The 19954-nt window shown below is 40.4% G+C and overlaps 1 protein-coding gene across 5 annotated transcripts in view; it reads right to left on the reverse strand.

Moving 5' to 3' along the window:
* Nucleotides 1-19954, reverse strand: part of CUTC (cutC copper transporter) — a 58029-nt gene that overhangs the window by 11120 nt on the left and 26955 nt on the right. For all 5 annotated transcript variants that reach the window (XM_053692533.1, XM_053692534.1, XM_053692536.1 and 2 more), the window contains exon 6: nt 235-368. In XM_053692533.1, coding sequence (XP_053548508.1) covers nt 235-368 — 134 coding nt within the window. The remainder of the gene's footprint in view (nt 1-234; nt 369-19954) is intronic.

The raw sequence follows: 19954 nt of genomic DNA on the forward strand, positions 1-19954 counted from the left end.
ATATTGCTGGACTGTATAGATTGCTAAAGACACATGCGTGCTCATGAGTTCCTATGACCCTACCTAGGTTTAGTCATCAACAAAGAATACAGAGAATGAGAGAAACAAAGTAAGTTTGTTAATAGAAGTAAACTAGAAGGTTGTTTAAAATTGTAGGCTCTATCTGAATCACAGACGTTATATTTTTCCTTTACTCTCCCTTTGATTACATTTTTGCTGTAGGAGAGGCGTTACCTGTTCCACAAGTCTCTTAATTAAAGGCAGCCCTTCCAACGCAGAACTGTCACATCCACTTGTCAGTACTCTCTCAAATCCCAGGGAAATCAGAGTCTCCATGGCAAGCAAAGGATCATAAACCATGTCAAATGCTGCAATGTAACAGAGTGAGAACACATTGCACAATAATTAAGTCATTTTATCTTCTACACAGAATGATACTAGCTGTGAGTAGCTGTACACCATATTGGCTTAGAACTACATGTAGTTTAAAGGGATATGAAACAGTGCTCCTTTACTAAACAAAATATGTTAAATCAAAGGAAACATAAAAAGAAACAGCAAACAACTTACTTGTTTTCTTGAAACATGAGCACTGCCTATAGTGACATAAGGAAGCTGACATGCTATAACCACGTTAAATCTAAATCGTGAAACCCAATGCACAAAATGCATATTCTCTGGGGAAAGTCTCCCTAAGGGTTATGGGGGAAATTAGACATGAACTCCTTGCCCAATGTGCTTAGAGGGATTTGGCTGCACCTCACTGGCAATGCTCACAGAAGGTATAAACTATCGTCTGGGGTTGCCATTTCTATTATTTAGAGGAGAATTGCCTGGTATTTCGGGGCTGGACTGTCCTTGTTAAGGCGGGTTCAGACTGATATACTTCAGGAAAGTATTCCTCTGTGAAGCTGCTCCCAGGTGGCAACTGTGCCATAGAACAAGCCACTGAGCTGTTCGTTCATGGCAGACTGCTTCTTTTTCTGTTATATAGATAAGTAAATACATATCTATACCTATATCTATAGGAACAGATAAAAGTACATTGTTCTGTATGTGAAGAACATTGGAATTTGACATTTTCATAACTCCTGTTGGGTTTAGCGCGCAAGTGTCCTATGACTTCTATGGAAGAAGAAGTTTACACAGTCGCTATAGACAGTCTATGAATTATATAAAAAAAAAAGATTGTTTTAGAAAGCACAGGGCACTTGTTTTTTGTTGTTTTTTTTTTGTCCTTTTGTAACTATACTTTAATTGGACTTCAATGAACTAAATAAATAAATATGCTTATAAAAGTGCTCTGTAACCCTAAGATAAGCTATGCGATCTGCAACTAGCAAGAAAAGCATTTTTCTACTTGATGTGTTGTAGAATGTGAAATATATAAAAGTGCCAGATATAAGACGTGCACAAATGTGAAATGTGTGATTTGCCAGTGAAACACATAACAAAAATGGCCACAGTTTGAGCCATTCTGTTTGCCAGATTTATTAGAAAAAAAGTGCAACATACAAATTTCTGTTTTTGCACAAATACTTGTTTTGTCATTTTTCCTAAAAAATCCAGTGCCAGAACAAAATAAATGTTACAAACCGTCGCCATTTAATGGTTTGTTTCACTAGCAAAGTTTTAATGACCATCCATATTTTTTTCTCGGTCTCTTTATTAAGATACAAACAGAAAATACAGGAAATATGTACACAAAATATACAAAAAACACAATTTTCAGAACAAAATGGCTTCTTCAGGCAAAGGTCAGTATTTAGTGTGACCTTTCTTAGCACTACACACATCTTTGAACTCTTTTGGGGAGACTGTCCTAAGGTTTTCTGAAGTAATCTTCTTGTATATTATACCAAGCTTCTTTCAGCACTTCCCAGAGTTCTTCTTTAGATTTAGGTTGTCTTTTATTTATTTCTCTCTCCAGGTGATCCTATACCTCCTCTATAATATTCAAGTCTGGAGGTCAGTCCATGACTGTCAGTGTTTTATCAGCTGTTTTCTCTCCAAATAGGATTGCTTGGGATAGTTATTATGCTGAAAAATAAAACCATTACCAATCAGACGCTTTCCAGAAGGAATTGCCTGATGAATTAAAACCTGTCTGTACTTTTCAGTATTCATGATCCCATCAATTCTGACAATATCACCAACACCAATAGCAGAAATTCAGCCCCAAACCAGGACAGAACCTCCACCATGTTTCACTGAAGGCCACAAGCGCTCATTCTTCTGTTGCTCTCCAACTCTTCTCACATATTGTCAACAATTGGACCCAAAAATTTCAAACTTTGATTTGTCACTCCATAATATTTTTTTCAATTGATCTTCATTTAATCTTTGTGAGCTTTAGCATATCTTAGCCTTTTCACCCTGTTCCCCTTCCGAAAAAGTGTTTTTTTGGCTGTTATCCTTCCACAAAGACCATTTGTGATCAAGCTTTTTCAGACTGTAGAAGGGTCAACTTGGCATCACGATTAAGCTGTCAGATGCTGGGCTAGGTCCTTGCTGGACTGGACTCATCAGATTTTGAAAGTTTTCTTGGTCTTCCAGTCCTTTTTTGTTCTTGATCTTTCCTGATTCTTCAAATGTCTTTATAACAGCTTGAATACCACATCTTAAGTATCCAGTTTGTTTGCTGATTTCCCTTTTAAAGTGGGCTTGCTGATGTAAAAACATAATTTATGCTTACCTGATAAATTCCTTTCTTCTGTTGTGTGATCAGTCCACGGGTCATCATTACTTCTGGGATATTATCTGCTCCCCTACAGGAAGTGCAAGAGGATTCACCCAGCAGAGTTGCTATATAGCTCCTCCCCTCTACGTCACCTCCAGTCATTCGACCAAAGACCAACGAGAAAGGAGAAACCAAGGGTGTAGTGGTGACTGAATTATAATTTAAAAAATATGTACCTGCCTTAAAAAACAGGGCGGGCCGTGGACTGATCACACAACAGAATAAAGGAATTTATCAGGTAAGCATAAATTATGTTTTCTTCTGTTATGTGTGATCAGTCCACGGGTCATCATTACTTCTGGGATACCAATACCAAAGCAAAAGTACACGGATGACGGGAGGGATAGGCAGGCTCATTATACAGAAGGAACCACTGCCTGAAGAACCTTTCTCCCAAAAATAGCCTCCGAAGAAGCAAAAGTGTCAAATTTGTAAAATTTGGAAAAAGTATGAAGCGAAGACCAAGTTGCAGCCTTGCAAATCTGTTCAACAGAGGCCTCATTCTTAAAGGCCCAAGTGGAAGCCACAGCTCTAGTGGAATGAGCTGTAATTCTTTCAGGAGGCTGCTGTCCAGCAGTCTCATAGGCTAAACGTATTATGCTACGAAGCCAAAAAGAGAGAGAGGTAGCAGAAGCTTTTTGACCTCTCCTCTGTCCAGAATAAACGACAAACAGGGAAGAAGTTTGGCGAAAATCTTTAGTTGCCTGCAAATAGAACTTGAGGGCACGAACTACATCCAGATTGTGTAGAAGACGTTCCTTCTTTGAAGAAGGATTTGGGCACAAGGATGGAACAACAATCTCTTGATTGATATTCCTGTTAGTGACTACCTTAGGTAAGAACCCAGGTTTAGTACGCAGAACTACCTTGTCTGAGTGAAAAATCAGATAAGGAGAATCACAATGTAGGGCTGATAACTCAGAGACTCTTCGAGCCGAGGAAATAGCCATTAAAAAGAGAACTTTCCAAGATAACAATTTTATATCAATGGAATGAAGGGGTTCAAACGGAACACCCTGTAAAACGCTAAGAACTAAGTTTAAACTCCATGGCGGAGCAACAGCTTTAAACACAGGCTTGATCCTAGCTAAAGCCTGACAAAAGGCCTGGATGTCTGAATTTTCTGACAGACGCCTGTGTAACAAGATGGACAGAGCTGAGATCTGTCCCTTTAAAGAGCTAGCCGATAAACCCTTTTCTAAACCTTCTTGTAGAAAAGACAATATCCTAGGAATCCTAACCTTACTCCAGGAGTAATCTTTGGATTCACACCAGTATAGGTATTTACGCCATATTTTATGGTAAATCTTTCTGGTAACAGGCTTCCTAGCCTGTATCAGGGTATCAATAACCGACCCAGAAAAACCACGTTTTGATAAAATCAAGCGTTCAATTTCCAAGCAGTCAGCTTCAGAGAAGTTAGACTTTGATGTTTGAATGGACCCTGAATCAGAAGGTCCTGTCTTAGAGGTAGAGACCAAGGCGGACAGGATGACATGTCCACTAGATCTGCATACCAAGTCCTGCGCGGCCATGCAGGCGCTATTAGAATCACTGATGCTCTCTCCTGTTTGATTTTGGCAATCAATCGAGGAAGCAGTGGGAAGGGTGGAAACACATAAGCCATCCTGAAGTTCCAAGGTGCTGTCAAAGCATCTATCAGAACCGCTCCCGGATCCCTGGATCTGGATCCGTAGCGAGGAAGTTTGGCGTTCTGGCGAGACGCCATGAGATCTATCTCTGGTTTGCCCCAACGTTGAAGTATTTGGGCAAAGACCTCCGGATGAAGTTCCCACTCCCCCGGATGAAGAGTCTGGCGACTCAAGAAATCCGCCTCCCAGTTCTCCACTCCCGGGATGTGGATCGCTGACAGGTGGCAAGAGTGAGACTCTGCCCAGCGAATTATCTTTGATACTTCTATCATTGCTAGGGAGCTTCTTGTCCCTCCTTGATGGTTGATGTAAGCTACAGTCGTGATGTTGTCCGACTGAAACCTGATGAACCCCCGAGTCTTTAACTGGGGCCAAGCTAGAAGGGCATTGAGAACTGCTCTCAATTCCAGAATGTTTATTGGCAGGAGACTTTCCTCCTGACTCCATTGTCCCTGAGCCTTCAGAGAATTCCAGACAGCGCCCCAACCTAGAAGGCTGGCGTCTGTTGTTACAATTGTCCAGTCCGGCCTGCTGAACGGCATCCCCCTGGACAGATGTGGCCGAGAAAGCCACCATAGAAGAGAGTTTCTGGTCTCTTGATCCAGATTCAGAGTGGGGGACAAATCTGAGTAATCCCCATTCCACTGACTCAGCATGCACAATTGCAGCGGTCTGAGATGTAGGCGTGCAAAGGGAACTATGTCCATTGCTGCTACCATTAAGCCGATCACCTCCATGCATTGAGCTACTGACGGGAGTTGAATGGAATGAAGGACACGGCATGCATTCAGAAGCTTTGTTAATCTGTCTTCTGTCAGATAAATCTTCATTTCTACAGAATCTATAAGAGTCCCCAAGAATGGAACTCTTGTGAGAGGAAAGAGAGAACTCTTCTTTTCGTTCACTTTCCATCCATGCGACCTTAGAAATGCCAGAACTAACTCTGTATGAGACTTGGCAGTTTGAAAGCTTGAAGCTTGTATCAGAATGTCGTCTAGGTACGGAGCTACCGAAATTCCTTGCGGTCTTAGTACCGCCAGAAGGGCACCCAGAACCTTTGTAAAGATTCTTGGAGCCGTAGCCAATCCGAATGGAAGGGCTACAAACTGGTAATGCCTGTTTAAGAAGGCAAACCTTAGATACCGGTAATGATCCTTGTGAATCGGTATGTGAAGGTAAGCATCCTTTAAATCCACTGTGGTCATGTACTGACCCTCTTGGATCATGGGTAAGATTGTCCGAATAGTTTCCATTTTGAACGATGGAACTCTTAGGAATTTGTTTAGGATCTTTAAATCCAAGATTGGCCTGAAAGTTCCCTCTTTTTTGGGAACCACAAACAGGTTTGAGTAAAACCCTTGTCCTTGTTCCGACCGCGGAACCGGATGGATCACTCCCATTAATAATAGATCTTGTACACAGCGTAGAAACGCGTCCTTCTTTATTTGGTTTGTTGACAACCTTGACAGATGAAATCTCCCTCTTGGGGGAGAGAATTTGAAGTCTAGAAGGTATCCCTGAGATATGATCTCTAGCGCCCAGGGATCCTGGACATCTCTTGCCCAAGCCTGGGCGAAGAGAGAGAGTCTGCCCCCCACTAGATCCGGTCCCGGATCGGGGGCCCTCGGTTCATGCTGTCTTTGGGGCAGCAGCAGGTTTACTGGTCTGCTTGCCCTTGTTCCAGGACTGGTTAGGCTTCCAGCCTTGTCTGTAACGAGCAACAGCTCCTCCCTGTTTTGGTGCAGTGGAAGTTGGCGCTGCTCCTGCTTTGAAATTCCGAAAGGGACGAAAATTAGACTGTCTAGCCTTAGCTTTGGCTTTGTCTTGAGGTAGAGCGTGGCCCTTACCTCCTGTAATGTCAGCAATAATTTCTTTCAAACCGGGCCCAAATAAAGTTTGCCCCTTGAAAGGTATATTAAGTAATTTGGACTTAGAAGTTACATCAGCCAACCAGGATTTTAGCCACAGCGCCCTGCGTGCCTGAATGGCGAATCCTGAATTCTTAGCCGTAAGTTTGGTTAAATGTACTACGGCCTCCGAAATGAATGAATTAGCTAGTTTAAGGACTTTAAGCCTGTCCGTAATGTCGTCCAGCGTAGCTGAACTAAGGTTCTCTTCCAGAGACTCAATCCAAAATGCTGCCGCAGCCGTGATCGGCGCGATGCATGCAAGGGGTTGTAATATAAAACCTTGTTGAACAAACATTTTCTTAAGGTAACCCTCTAATTTTTTATCCATAGGATCTGAAAAGGCACAGCTATCCTCCACCGGGATAGTGGTACGCTTAGCTAAAGTAGAAACTGCTCCCTCCACCTTAGGGACCGTTTGCCATAAGTCCCGTGTGGTGGCGTCTATTGGAAACATCTTTCTAAATATTGGAGGGGGTGAGAACGGCACACCGGGTCTATCCCACTCCTTAGTAACAATTTCAGTTAATCTCTTAGGTATAGGAAAAACGTCAGTACTCGCCGGTACCGCAAAGTATTTATCCAACCTACACATTTTCTCTGGTATTGCAACAGCGTTACAATCGTTGAGAGCTGCTAAGACCTCCCCTAGTAATACACGGAGGTTTTCCAATTTAAATTTAAAATTTGAAATATCTGAATCCAATCTGTTTGGATCAGAACCGTCACCCACAGAATGAAGCTCTCCGTCCTCATGCTCTGCAAGCTGTGACGCAGTATCAGACATGGCCCTAGAATTATCAGCGCACTCTGTTCTCACCCCAGAGTGATCACGCTTGCCTCTTAGTTCTGGTAATTTAGCCAAAACTTCGGTCATAACAGTAGCCATATCTTGTAATGTTATCTGTAATGGCTGCCCAGATGTACTAGGCGCCATAATATCACGCACCTCCCGGGCGGGAGATGCAGGTACTGACACGTGAGGCGAGTTAGTCGGCATAACTCTCCCCTCGCTATTTGGTGAAATTTGTTCAATTTGTACAGATTGGCTTTTATTTAAGGTAGCATCAATACAGTTAGTACATAAATTTCTATTGGGCTCCACCTTGGCATTGGAACAAATGACACAGGTATCTTCCTCTGAATCAGACATGTTTAACACACTGGCAATAAACATGCAACTCGGTTACAATGTTATTTAATAAAACGTACTGTGCCTCAAGAAGCACTAAACGATTAAATGACAGATGAAATAATGAACTGAAAAAACAGTTATAGCATCACTCTTAACAAACAACACAACTTTTTAGCAAAGGTTTGTTCCCATTAGTAAAATAACACTAATTAAATTTTAAACATAAAAATTACAGAGCAACGTTTTAAATCACAGTCACTATATAAGTCTCACAGCTCTGCTGAGAGAATCTACTTCCCTTCAAAGAAGTTTGAAGACCCCTGAGTTCTGTTAGAGATGAACCGGATCATGCAGAAAAACTGACTGGAAATTTTTGATGCGTAGCAAAGAGCGCCAAAAAACGGCCCCTCCCTCTCACACACAGCAGTGAGAGAGAAACGAAACTGTCATAATTAACACAAGCAAACTGCCAAGTGGAAAAATAATGCCCAAATACTTATTCACTCAGTACCTCATTAATGCAAACGATTCTACATTCCAGCAAAAACGTTTAACATGAAAAATACCTAATAAAAAGGTTTAATGTACTTTTACAGAGTAATTCCGGTGAAATACCATCCCCAGAATACTAAAGTGTAGAGTATACATACATGTTCATTATAACGGTATGGCAGGATTTTTTCATCAATTCCATTCAGAAAATAAAAACTGCTACATACCTCAATGCAGATTCAACTGCCCGCTGTCCCCTGATCTGAAGTTTTTACCTCCCTCAGATGGCCGAGAAACAGCAATATGATCTTAACTACTCCGGTTAAAATCATAAGAAAAACTCTGGTAGATTCTTCTTCAAACTCTGCCAGAGGGGTAATAACACGCTCCGGTGCTATTGTAAAATAACAAACTTTTGATTGAAGTTCTAAAAACTAAGTATAATCACCATAGTCCTCTCACACCTCCTATCTAGTCTTTGGGTGCAAGAGAATGACTGGAGGTGACGTAGAGGGGAGGAGCTATATAGCAACTCTGCTGGGTGAATCCTCTTGCACTTCCTGTAGGGGAGCAGATAATATCCCAGAAGTAATGATGACCCGTGGACTGATCACACATAACAGAAGAAAGTATGATTTTATGTCTGTCAAATTCTGTGATCTTTGGCATTTTGAATGGAATGATGTGATTGAAAGTTGGTCTTATTAGTAAGCTTCCAATTAATTAAACTCATACCACATGTGTATTTAATGCTCAAGCATGTCTTGCACACACCTGGTGTAATAGACCTTTTTCACAGCAGTCATTTTGATATGAAATAGTAGGACAAATACAGGTGTTAGCAATTACATTAATTAGGGTTCCATTCCATTTAGGTTTACAAGAGCCAGGTTCCTGCTATTTCACAAGTGTAAGGGGAGGTCACACAATACTTGTTTTTAGCCTATAGAATCTGTTTTTCTGATTTGTTTCTGTTTTCTAATACTGCATACAAATATTCTGTATTTTCTAGTTGTATTCTAATAAAGAGACTGAGAAATAATTCTATATGGTCATTATACAGTTGCTAAAACAACAAATCTAATGGTGGCCTAGGACTTTTGCACAGTACTGCGTGTGTGTGTGTGTGTGTATATATATATATATATATATATGTATATGTATATATATATATATATATATATATATATATATATATATATATATATATATATATATATAATATATACATATACACACACACATTTAGCCAGGTGCTGAACCAAAAATGGGCCCGCTCCTAAGCTTACATTACTGCTTTTCAAAATAAAGATAACAAGAAAACGAAGAAAAATTGATAATAGGGATAAATTAGAAAGTTGCTTAAAATTGCATGCATTCTCTACCTGAAATAAAATTTGGGTTTCATATCCCTTTAAGTCACTTTTAGGTTTACATAGAGCTTTACATTTTAAGCAACTTTCTAGCTTCTAATATCAAATTTGCGTAGTTTTCTATGAATCATTTGGTTAAGAGTAGGCTTAGGAGTAAAAATGCACTAGCGTAACACGTATGGTGAGTCAATGACAAGAGGCATGGTGTAAAGCCACTTATCAGCAGCTACATCAGAGCAGTGCATTGCTGCTCCTGAGCCTACAAAGGTATGCTCTTCAACAAAGGATAACAATAAAACAATACAAATTTGATAACAGAAGTAAATTGGAAAGTTGTTTAAAATTGCATGCTCTGAAACATAAAAGTTTAATTTTGACTTTACTTCCCATTTAAGCAAAATTAAAAAGTACCTTGTTTTTAATACTTAAAGGGACCTGAAATTCAACTTTTTTTTTTCATGATTCAGGTAGACCATACAATGTTAAAACAACTTTCCAGTTTACTTCTCTTATCCTTTGTTGAAAAGCATACCTAGGTAGGCTCAGAAGCAGCAATGCACTACTGGGAGCTAACTGTTGAATGGTGGCTTCACATATTTGCCTATTCTTATTAGCTCACCCAATGTGTTAGCTAGCTCCTAGTAGTGCAAAGCCGCTCTTTCACCAAAGGATAGCAAGAGAATGAAGCAAAGTGGATAAAATATTTAAATTAGAAAGTTGTTTATCATTGTAAACTCTATTTTGAATTATGAACTAAACATTTTGAGTGCCATGTAACTTTAATAATTAACAAAAATCAACTTAAAACAATTATCTTAAAACATTCAGCATTTCCAGTGCAAACAAATTGGTTCCCACAATCCAAAGTTACAAACACCTGAAAAACAATGGCCTAGATTACGAGTTGTGCATTATGGTTAAAAAGCAGCGTTAAGAGGACCTAACGCTGCTTTTTAACGCCTGCTGGTATTATGAGTCTTGCAGGTACAGGCTCACCGCTCACTTTTTTGGCCAGACTCGGAAATATCGCAAATCCACTATAATAAAGTTATTAACCCCTAAACCTAAGTCTAACCCTAACCCTAACACCCCCTAACTTAAATATAATTTAAATAAATCTAAATAAAATTCCTATCATTAACTAAATAATTCCTATTTAAAACTAAATACTTACCTATAAAATAAACCATAAGCTAGCTACAATATAACTAATAGTTACATTGTAGCTAGCTTAGGGTTTATTTTTATTTTACAGGCAACTTTGTATTTATTTTAACTAGGTACAATAGTTATTAAATAGTTATTAACTATTTAATAACTACCTAGTTAAAATAAAGACAAATTTACCTGTAAAATAAAACCTAACCTAAGTTACAATTACACCTAACACTACACTATAATTAAATTAATTACCTAAATTAAATACAATTAATTACAATTAAATAAAATTATCTAAAGTATGAAAAAAACAAACACAAAATTACAGAACATAATAAAGAAATTACAAGATTTTTAAACTAATTACACCTACTCTAATCCCCCTAACAAAATAAAAAAGCCTCCCAAAATAAAAAAAGCCCTACCATACACTAAATTACAAATAGTCCTTAAAAGGGCCTTTTGCGGGGCATTGCCCCAAAGTAATCAGCACTTTTACCTGTAAGACAAAAAGTACAAATACCCCCCAACATTAAAACCCACTACCCACACATCCAACCCTACTCTAAAACCCACCCAATCCCCCCTTAAAAAAAACCCTAACACTAACCCCTTGAAGATCACCCTATCGTGAGTAGTCTTCACCCAACCGGGCAGAAGTCCTCAACGAATCCGGCAGAAGTATTCCTCCAGACAGGCAGAAGTCTTCATCCAACTGGGCAGAAGTGGTCCTCCAGATGGGCAGAAATCTTCATCCATACGGCATCTTCAATCTTCATCCATCCGGCGTGGAACAGGTCCATCTTCAAGACATCCGACGAGGAGCATCCTCTTCTGTCCACGGCCAACGACTTAATGAAGGCTCCTTTAAATGACGTCATCCAAGATGGCGTCCCTTCAATTCCGATTGGCTGATAGAATTCTATCAGTCAATCGGAATTAAGGTAGAAAAAATCCTATTGGCTGATGCAATCAGCCAATAGGATTGAACTTCAATCCTATTGGCTGATCCAATCAGCCAATAGAATTGAGCTAGCATTCTATTGGCTGTTCCAATCAGCCAATAGAATGCCAGTTCAATCCTATTGGCTGATTGCATCAGCCAATAGGATTTTTTCTACCTTAATTCCGATTGGCTGATAGAATTCTATCAGCCAATCGGAATTGAAGGGACGCCATCTTGGATGACGTCATTTAAAGGAACCTTCATTCAGTCGTCGGCCGTGGACAGAAGAGGATGCTCCACGTCGGATGTCTTGAAGATGGACCCGCTCGGCGCTGGATGGATGAAGATAGAAGATGCCGTCTGGATGAAGACTTCTGCCCGTCTGGAGGACCACTTCTGCCCGGTTGGATGAAGACTTCTGCCCGTCTGGAGGACCACTTCTGCTGGATTCGTTGAGGACTTCTGCCCGGTTGGGTGAAGACTTCTCACGGTAGGGTGATCTTCAAGGGGTTAGTGTTAGGTTTTTTTAAGGGGGGATTGGGTGGGTTTTAGAGTAGGGTTGGTTTTGTGGGTGGTGGGTTTTAATGTTGGGGGGTATTTGTACTTTTTTTTTTTACAGGTAAAAGAGTTGATTACTTTGGGGCAATGCCCCACAAAAGGCCCTTTTAAGGGCTATTTGTAATTTAGTGTAGGGTAGGGCTATTTTTTATTTTGGGGGGCTTTTTTATTTTGTTAGGGGGATTAGAGTAGGTGTAATTAGTTTAAAAATCTTGTAATTTCTTTACTATTTTCTGTAATTTAGTGGGGGGGGGGGGGGTCCGTACTTTAGATACTTGTATTTAATTATAATTAATTGTATTTAATTTAGGTAATTAATTTAATGATAGTGTAGTGTTAGGTGTAATTGTAACTTAGGTTGGGTTTTATTTTACAGGTAAATTTGTCTTTATTTTAACTAGGTAGTTATTAAATAGTTAATAACTATTTAAAAACTATTGTACCTAGTTAAAATAAATACAAAGTTGCCTGTAAAATAAAAATAAACCCCAAGCTAGCTATAATGTAACTATTAGTTATATTGTAGCTAGCTTAGGGTTTATTTTATAGGTAAGTATGTAGTTTTAAATAGGAATTATTTAGTTAATTGTAGTAATTTTATTTAGATTTATTTTAATTATATTTAAGTTAAAGGGATACTAAACCCAATTTTTTTCTTTCATGATTCAGATAGAGCATGAGATTTTAAGCACCTTTCTAATTTACTCCTATTATCAATTTTTCTTTGTTCTCATGCTATCTTGATCTGAAAAAGCAGTACTGTAAGCTTTAGAGCCGGACCATTTTTTGTTCAGCACCTGGGTAGCACTTGCTGATTTGTGGCTAAATGTAGCAAACCAATTAGCAAGCTCTACCAAGGTGCTGAACTAAAAATGGGCCGGCTCCTAACTTTTATTACTGCTTTTTCAAATCAAGATAGCAAGAGAACAACGAAAAATTGATAATAGGAGTAAATTAGAAAGTTGCTTAAAATTGCATGCTCTATCTAAATCATGAAAGAAAAAATGTGGGGTTAGTATCCCTTTAAGGGGTGTTAGGGTTAGGGGTTAATAACTTTATTATAGTGGCGGCAACGTTGGGGCGGCAGATTAGGGGTTAATAAATGTAGTTAAATTGCGGCGACATAGGGGGCGGCAGATTAGGGGTTAATAATATAATGTAGGTGTCGTCGATGTCGGGGGCGGCAGATTAGGGGTTAATAAGTGTAATATTAGGGGTGTTTAGACTCGGAGTTCATGTTAGGGTGTTAGGTGTAGACATAAAATATGTTTCCCCATAGGAATCAATGGGGCTGCGTTGGGAGCTTTACGCTGCTTTTGTGCCGGTGTTAGGTTTTTTTTTAGCCGGCTCTCCCCCATGGATTCCTATGGGGAAATCGTGCACAAGCAAGTTTTACCAGCTCACCGCTAACGTAAGCAGCGCTGGTATTGAGGTGAGATCTGGAGCTAAATTTTGCGGCTAACGCCGGGTTTGTGAAAACCCATAATACCAGCGTTGTCTGTGAGCGGTGAGCATAAACTGCTCGTTAGCACCGCACAGCCTCTAACGCAAAACTCGTAATCTAGGCGAATGTTTTCTAAGCAAACCTCAACACACACTCTCTCTGGCTAATATTATATATAATAGTTATATTATATATCATTTATTTCATCATCTAAATTCAGCAGGGGATGCCTTATATAAGTGTAACTGAGCAGTCTGTCTGTTGGTTTAAGATCATTCCTCTTACGGAAAAAAATATGCACAAAATGTGCAGATGTCACAATGACTCAGTTATTTGGGCCAGATAAAACCAGCACAATAGTTAAATACAGATAGCTGTTCAAGTGAGACAGGATTCTACAATATGGACATCAATATAAAATGCATAATATCTGCAATAAATATTTGAAGATATCAGAAAACTTGACATGTTTGATCGATAAGTTACATTTCACTCAGCTAATCAGCTCCTCTTTCAAGTTATTGTGTGTTTGATATGACACATTTGTACTGCAGCATGCTGATATTGTTCATGTAAATCATGCAGAATATTGTTTAAATATTTGTTCTTTTCAGTGCTTTAATATCCCCCATTGGTAATATATTTCTTGCTTTATACAGGATATATTTGAACTATGTTGCTCCTATATGGAATTAATAGAAATGGGTCTGATAAAATAATCATAAATGTTACAGAACCAATAAACCCAATTTATCTGTCACTGAAAGAAAAAAAATCATGTTATATACAAAATTAAAGTAATCTCTGAAATTGTTTTCTACTAAAACTATGGGGCACAAATAGTAGAGAATTTTAAAACTGAATGAGTTTACTTATGTTTAAAGAGACAGTAAAATCATAATTACACATTCACGATTTAGACAGAGAATACAGTTTTAAACAACTTTCCAATTTACTTCTATTATTTAATTTGCTTCCTTCTTTTGTTATCCTTTGCTGAAAGGTTTATCTAGGTGAGCTCAGGTGCAGGAAAGAACCTATGTTTTAGCTGTTAATTGGTGGCTGCATATTTATACTGATTGTCATTGGCTCACCCATGTGTTTAGTTATAAAGCAGAAGTGCTGTTCCTTCAACAAATGATACCAAGAGAATGAAACTAATTTGATAATAGAAGTAAACTGGAAAGTTGTTTAAAATGGTATGTTCTACCTAATTCATGAAAGAAAAATTTTGAGTTTCATGTCCCTTTAAAAATACAGAAAAGCATAGCCCCCACACTATGGGCAACATTACAAGTGGCGCGTTATGACTTTTTCGCAATCAATTTCCATTGTGCAGCTATTACAAATTTTGAAAAATCGCAATTGCGCACAAGCATTGGCCTTTTACGCAACAATCCTTTCCGCGCTCGAAGAGCAGTAGTTTACAGCTTTGCGCAATATAAAAGCTTCACGAAACACTTCAAAAATACATTACAAAGTACAGGCACACTCTTATTATTAACACTGTTTAATACAAATTATTTAAAAAAAAATTTAACACAAAAGTTATAAGGGCTCAAAGATACGAGATCTCAGGTGTTAGAAAAAAAAAAAAAAGCTAAGGCAGGGATTTTACATTGACATACATACACATACATACAGAAAAATGGATTTATAAGTATAAACATATGTTTAAAGGGACATAATACCCAAATGTTTAAACACTTGAAAGTGATGCAGCATAGCTGTAAAAAGCTGACTAGAAAATATAACCTGAACATCTCTATGTAAAAAAGAAAGATATTTTACCTCAAAAGTTTCTCAGTAGCCACATCCCATTGTAAAGGATTTCTAAGCAGCAAATTAGTATGTCTGTCCTGGGACAGCTGAAGGATTGAGCCTTGTGCACTCTCATGTTATTTCCCTATTCAGTGTAAGGAAATTTACAATGAAATCTCATGAGAGTTAAGTGAAATCTTATGAGATCACAGTAAGAGTTCATGACCTCAGCACTGCTGATGCTGATTGGCTGCAGTTCATTTTTTTTTTTCTACCTGCAGCTAAGTATAACTTTTTACACAGAACTTACTCTGCTGAGTTGAGGAGATTGTGAGGTAAAAACTTAATTTATGCTTACCTGATAAATTCCTTTCTCCTGTAGTGTAGTCAGTCCACGGGTCATCCATTACTTATGGGATTATATCTCCTCCCTAACAGGAAGTGCAAGAGGATCACCCAAGCAGAGCTGCTATATAGCTCCTCCCCTCTACGTCATACCCAGTCATTCGACCGAAACCAAACGAGAAAGGAGAAACTATAGGGTGCAGTGGTGACTGGAGTTTAATTTAAAATTTAGACCTGCTGTAAAAACAGGGCGGGCCGTGGACTGACTACACTACAGGAGAAAGGAATTTATCAGGTAAGCATAAATTATGTTTTCTCCTGTTAAGTGTAGTCAGTCCACGGGTCATCCATTACTTATGGGATACCAATACCAAAGCTAAAAGTACACGGATGACGGGAGGGACAGGCAGGCTCTTTACACGGAAGGAACCACTGCCTGTAGAACCTTTCTCCCAAAAACAGCCTCCGAAGAAGCAAAAGTGTCAAATTTGTAAAATTTCGAAAAAGTGTGAAGCGAAGACCAAGTTGCAGCCTTGCAAATCTGTTCAACAGAGGCCTCATTTTTAAAGGCCCAAGTGGAAGCCACAGCTCTAGTAGAATGAGCTGTAATTCTTTCAGGAGGCTGCTGTCCAGCAGTCTCATAGGCTAAACGTATTATGCTACGAAGCCAGAAAGAGAGAGAGGTAGCCGAAGCTTTTTGACCTCTCCTCTGTCCAGAATAAACGACAAACAGGGAAGAAGTTTGGCGAAAATCTTTAGTTGCCTGTAAATAAAATTTCAGGGCACGGACGACATCCAGATTGTGCAGAAGTCGTTCCTTCTTTGAAGAAGGGTTAGGGCACAATGATGGAACAACAATCTCTTGATTGATATTCCTGTTAGTGACTACCTTAGGTAAGAACCCAGGTTTAGTACGCAGAACTACCTTGTCTGAATGAAAAATCAGATAAGGAGAATCACAATGTAAGGCCGATAGCTCAGAGACTCTTCGAGCCGAGGAAATATCCATTAAAAACAGAACTTTCCAAGATAACAGCTTGATATCAATGGAATGAAGGGGTTCAAACGGAACACCCTGCAGAACGTTAAGAACTAGGTTTAAGCTCCACGGTGGAGCAACAGTCTTAAACACAGGCTTAATCCTGGCCAAAGCCTGACAAAAAGCCTGAACGTCTGGAACTTCTGACAGACGTTTGTGTAAAAGGATAGACAGAGCTGAGATCTGTCCCTTTAACGAACTAGCAGATAAACCCTTTTCTAAACCTTCTTGTAGAAAAGACAATATCCTAGGAATCCTAACCTTACTCCATGAGTAACTCTTGGATTCACACCAATGTAAGTATTTACACCATATTTTATGGTCAATTTTCCTGGTAACAGGTTTCCTAGCCTGTATTAAGGTATCAATCACTGACTCCGAGAATCCCCGCTTTGATAGAATCAAGCGTTCAATCTCCATGCAGTCAGCCTCAGAGAAATTAGATTTGGATGTTTGAAAGGACCCTGAATCAGAAGGTCCTGTCTCAGAGGTAGAGACCAAGGTGGACAGGACGACATGTCCACTAGATCTGCATACCAGGTCCTGCGTGGCCACGCAGGCGCTATTAGAATTATCGATGCTCTCTCCTGTTTGATCCTGGCAATCAATCGAGGAAGCATCGGGAAGGGTGGAAACACATAAGCCATGTTGAAAACCCAAGGTGCTGTCAGAGCATCTATCAGTACCGCTCCCGGGTCCCTGGACCTGGATCCGTAACAAGGGAGCTTGGCGTTCTGGCGAGACGCCATGAGATCCAGATCTGGTTTGCCCCAATGCTGAAGCAGTTGGGCAAATACCTCCGGATGAAGTTCCCACTCCCCCGGATGAAAAGTCTGGCGACTTAGGAAATCCGCCTCCCAGTTCTCCACGCCTGGGATGTGGATCGCTGACAGGTGGCAAGAGTGAGACTCTGCCCAGCGAATTATCTTTGAGACTTCCATCATCGCTAGGGAACTCCTTGTCCCTCCCTGATGGTTGATGTAAGCCACAGTCGTGATGTTGTCCGACTGAAACCTGATGAACCTCAGAGTTGCTAACTGAGGCCAAGCCAGAAGGGCATTGAAAACTGCTCTTAATTCCAGAATGTTTATTGGAAGGAGTCTCTCCTCCTGAGACCATGGTCCCTGAGCCTTCAGGGAATTCCAGACAGCGCCCCAACCTAGCAGGCTGGCGTCTGTTGTTACAATCGTCCAATCTGGCCTGCTGAAGGGCATCCCCCTGGACAGATGTGGCCGAGAAAGCCACCATAGAAGAGAATCTCTGGTCTCTTGATCCAGATTTAGCATAGGGGACAAATCTGAGTAATCCCCATTCCACTGACTTAGCATGCACAATTGCAGTGGTCTGAGATGCAGGCGTGCAAAAGGTACTATGTCCATTGCCGCTACCATTAAGCCGATTACCTCCATGCATTGAGCCACTGACGGGTGTTGAATGGAATGAAGGACACGGCAAGCATTTAGAAGTTTTGTTAACCTGTCCTCTGTCAGGTAAATTTTCATTTCTGCAGAATCTATAAGAGTCCCCAAGAAGGGAACTCTTGTGAGTGGCAATAGAGAACTCTTTTCTACGTTCACCTTCCACCCATGCGACCTTAGAAATGCCAGAACTAACTCTGTATGAGACTTGGCAGTCTGGAAACTTGACGCCTGTATCAGAATGTCGTCTAGGTACGGAGCTACCGATATTCCTCGCGGTCTTAGTACCGCCAGAAGAGAGCCCAGAACCTTTGTAAAGATTCTTGGAGCCGTAGCTAACCCGAAGGGAAGAGCTACAAACTGGTAATGCCTGTTTAGGAAGGCAAACCTTAGATACCGATAATGATCCTTGTGAATCGGTATGTGAAGGTAGGCATCCTTTAAATCCACAGTGGTCATGTACTGACCCTTTTGGATCATAGGTAAGATTGTCCGAATAGTTTCCATTTTGAACGATGGAACTCTTAGGAATTTGTTTAGGATCTTTAAGTCCAAGATTGGTCTGAAGGTTCCCTCTTTTTTGGGAACCACAAACAGATTTGAGTAAAACCCTTGTCCGTGTTCCGACCGCGGAACTGGATGGATCACTCCTATTAGTAAAAGGTCTTGTACACAGCGTAGAAACGCCTCTTTCTTTATCTGGTTTGCTGACAACCTTGAAAGATGAAATCTCCCTTTTGGAGGAGAAGCTTTGAAGTCCAGAAGATATCCCTGAGATATGATCTCTAACGCCCAGGGATCCTGGACATCTCTTGCCCACGCCTGGGCGAAGAGAGAAAGTCTGCCCCCCACTAGATCCGTTTCCGAATCGGGGGCCCTCACTTCATGCTGTCTTAGGGGCAGCAGCAGGCTTTCTGGCCTGCTTGCCCTTGTTCCAGGACTGGTTAGGTTTCCAGCCCTGTCTGTAGCGAGCAACAGTTCCCTCTTGTTTTGGAGCGGAGGAAGTTGATGCTGCTCCTGCCTTGAAGTTACGAAAGGCACGAAAATTAGACTGTTTAGTCCTTGGTTTGGCTCTGTCTTGAGGCAGGGCATGGCCCTTACCTCCCGTAATGTCAGCGATAATTTCTTTCAAACCGGGCCCGAATAATGTCTGCCCTTTGAAAGGTATGTTAAGCAATTTAGATTTAGAAGTCACATCGGCTGACCAGGATTTAAGCCACAGCGCTCTGCGCGCTTGAATGGCGAATCCGGAGTTCTTAGCCGTAAGCTTAGTTAAGTGTACTACGGCATCAGAAATAAATGAATTAGCTAGCTTAAGGACTTTAAGCTTGTCTATAATCTCATCCAATGGAGCTGAGCTAATGGTCTCTTCCAGAGACTCAAACCAGAATGCCGCTGCAGCCGTGACAGGCGCAATGCATGCAAGGGGTTGTAATATAAAACCTTGTTGAACAAACATTTTCTTAAGGTAACCCTCTAACTTTTTATCCATTGGATCTGAAAAAGCACAGCTATCCTCCACCGGGATAGTGGTGCGCTTAGCCAGAGTAGAAACTGCTCCCTCCACCTTAGGGACCGTCTGCCATAAGTCCCGTGTGGTAGCGTCTATTGGAAACATTTTTCTAAATATAGGAGGGGGTGAAAACGGCACACCGGGTCTATCCCACTCCTTGTTAACAATTTCTGTAAGCCTTTTAGGTATAGGAAAAACGTCAGTACACGTCGGTACCGCAAAATATTTATCCAGCCTACATATTTTCTCTGGAATTGCAACCGTGTTACAATCATTCAGAGCCGCTAATACCTCCCCTAGTAATACACGGAGGTTCTCAAGCTTAAATTTAAAATTTGAAATGTCTGAGTCCAGTTTACTTGGATCAGATCCGTCACCCACAGAATGAAGCTCTCCGTCCTCATGTTCTGCAAATTGTGACGCAGTATCAGACATGGCTCTATTATTATCAGCGCACTCTGTTCTTACCCCAG

Source organism: Bombina bombina, chromosome 9 (genome assembly GCF_027579735.1).
Source record: "Bombina bombina isolate aBomBom1 chromosome 9, aBomBom1.pri, whole genome shotgun sequence".
NCBI lineage: Eukaryota > Metazoa > Chordata > Amphibia > Anura > Bombinatoridae > Bombina > Bombina bombina.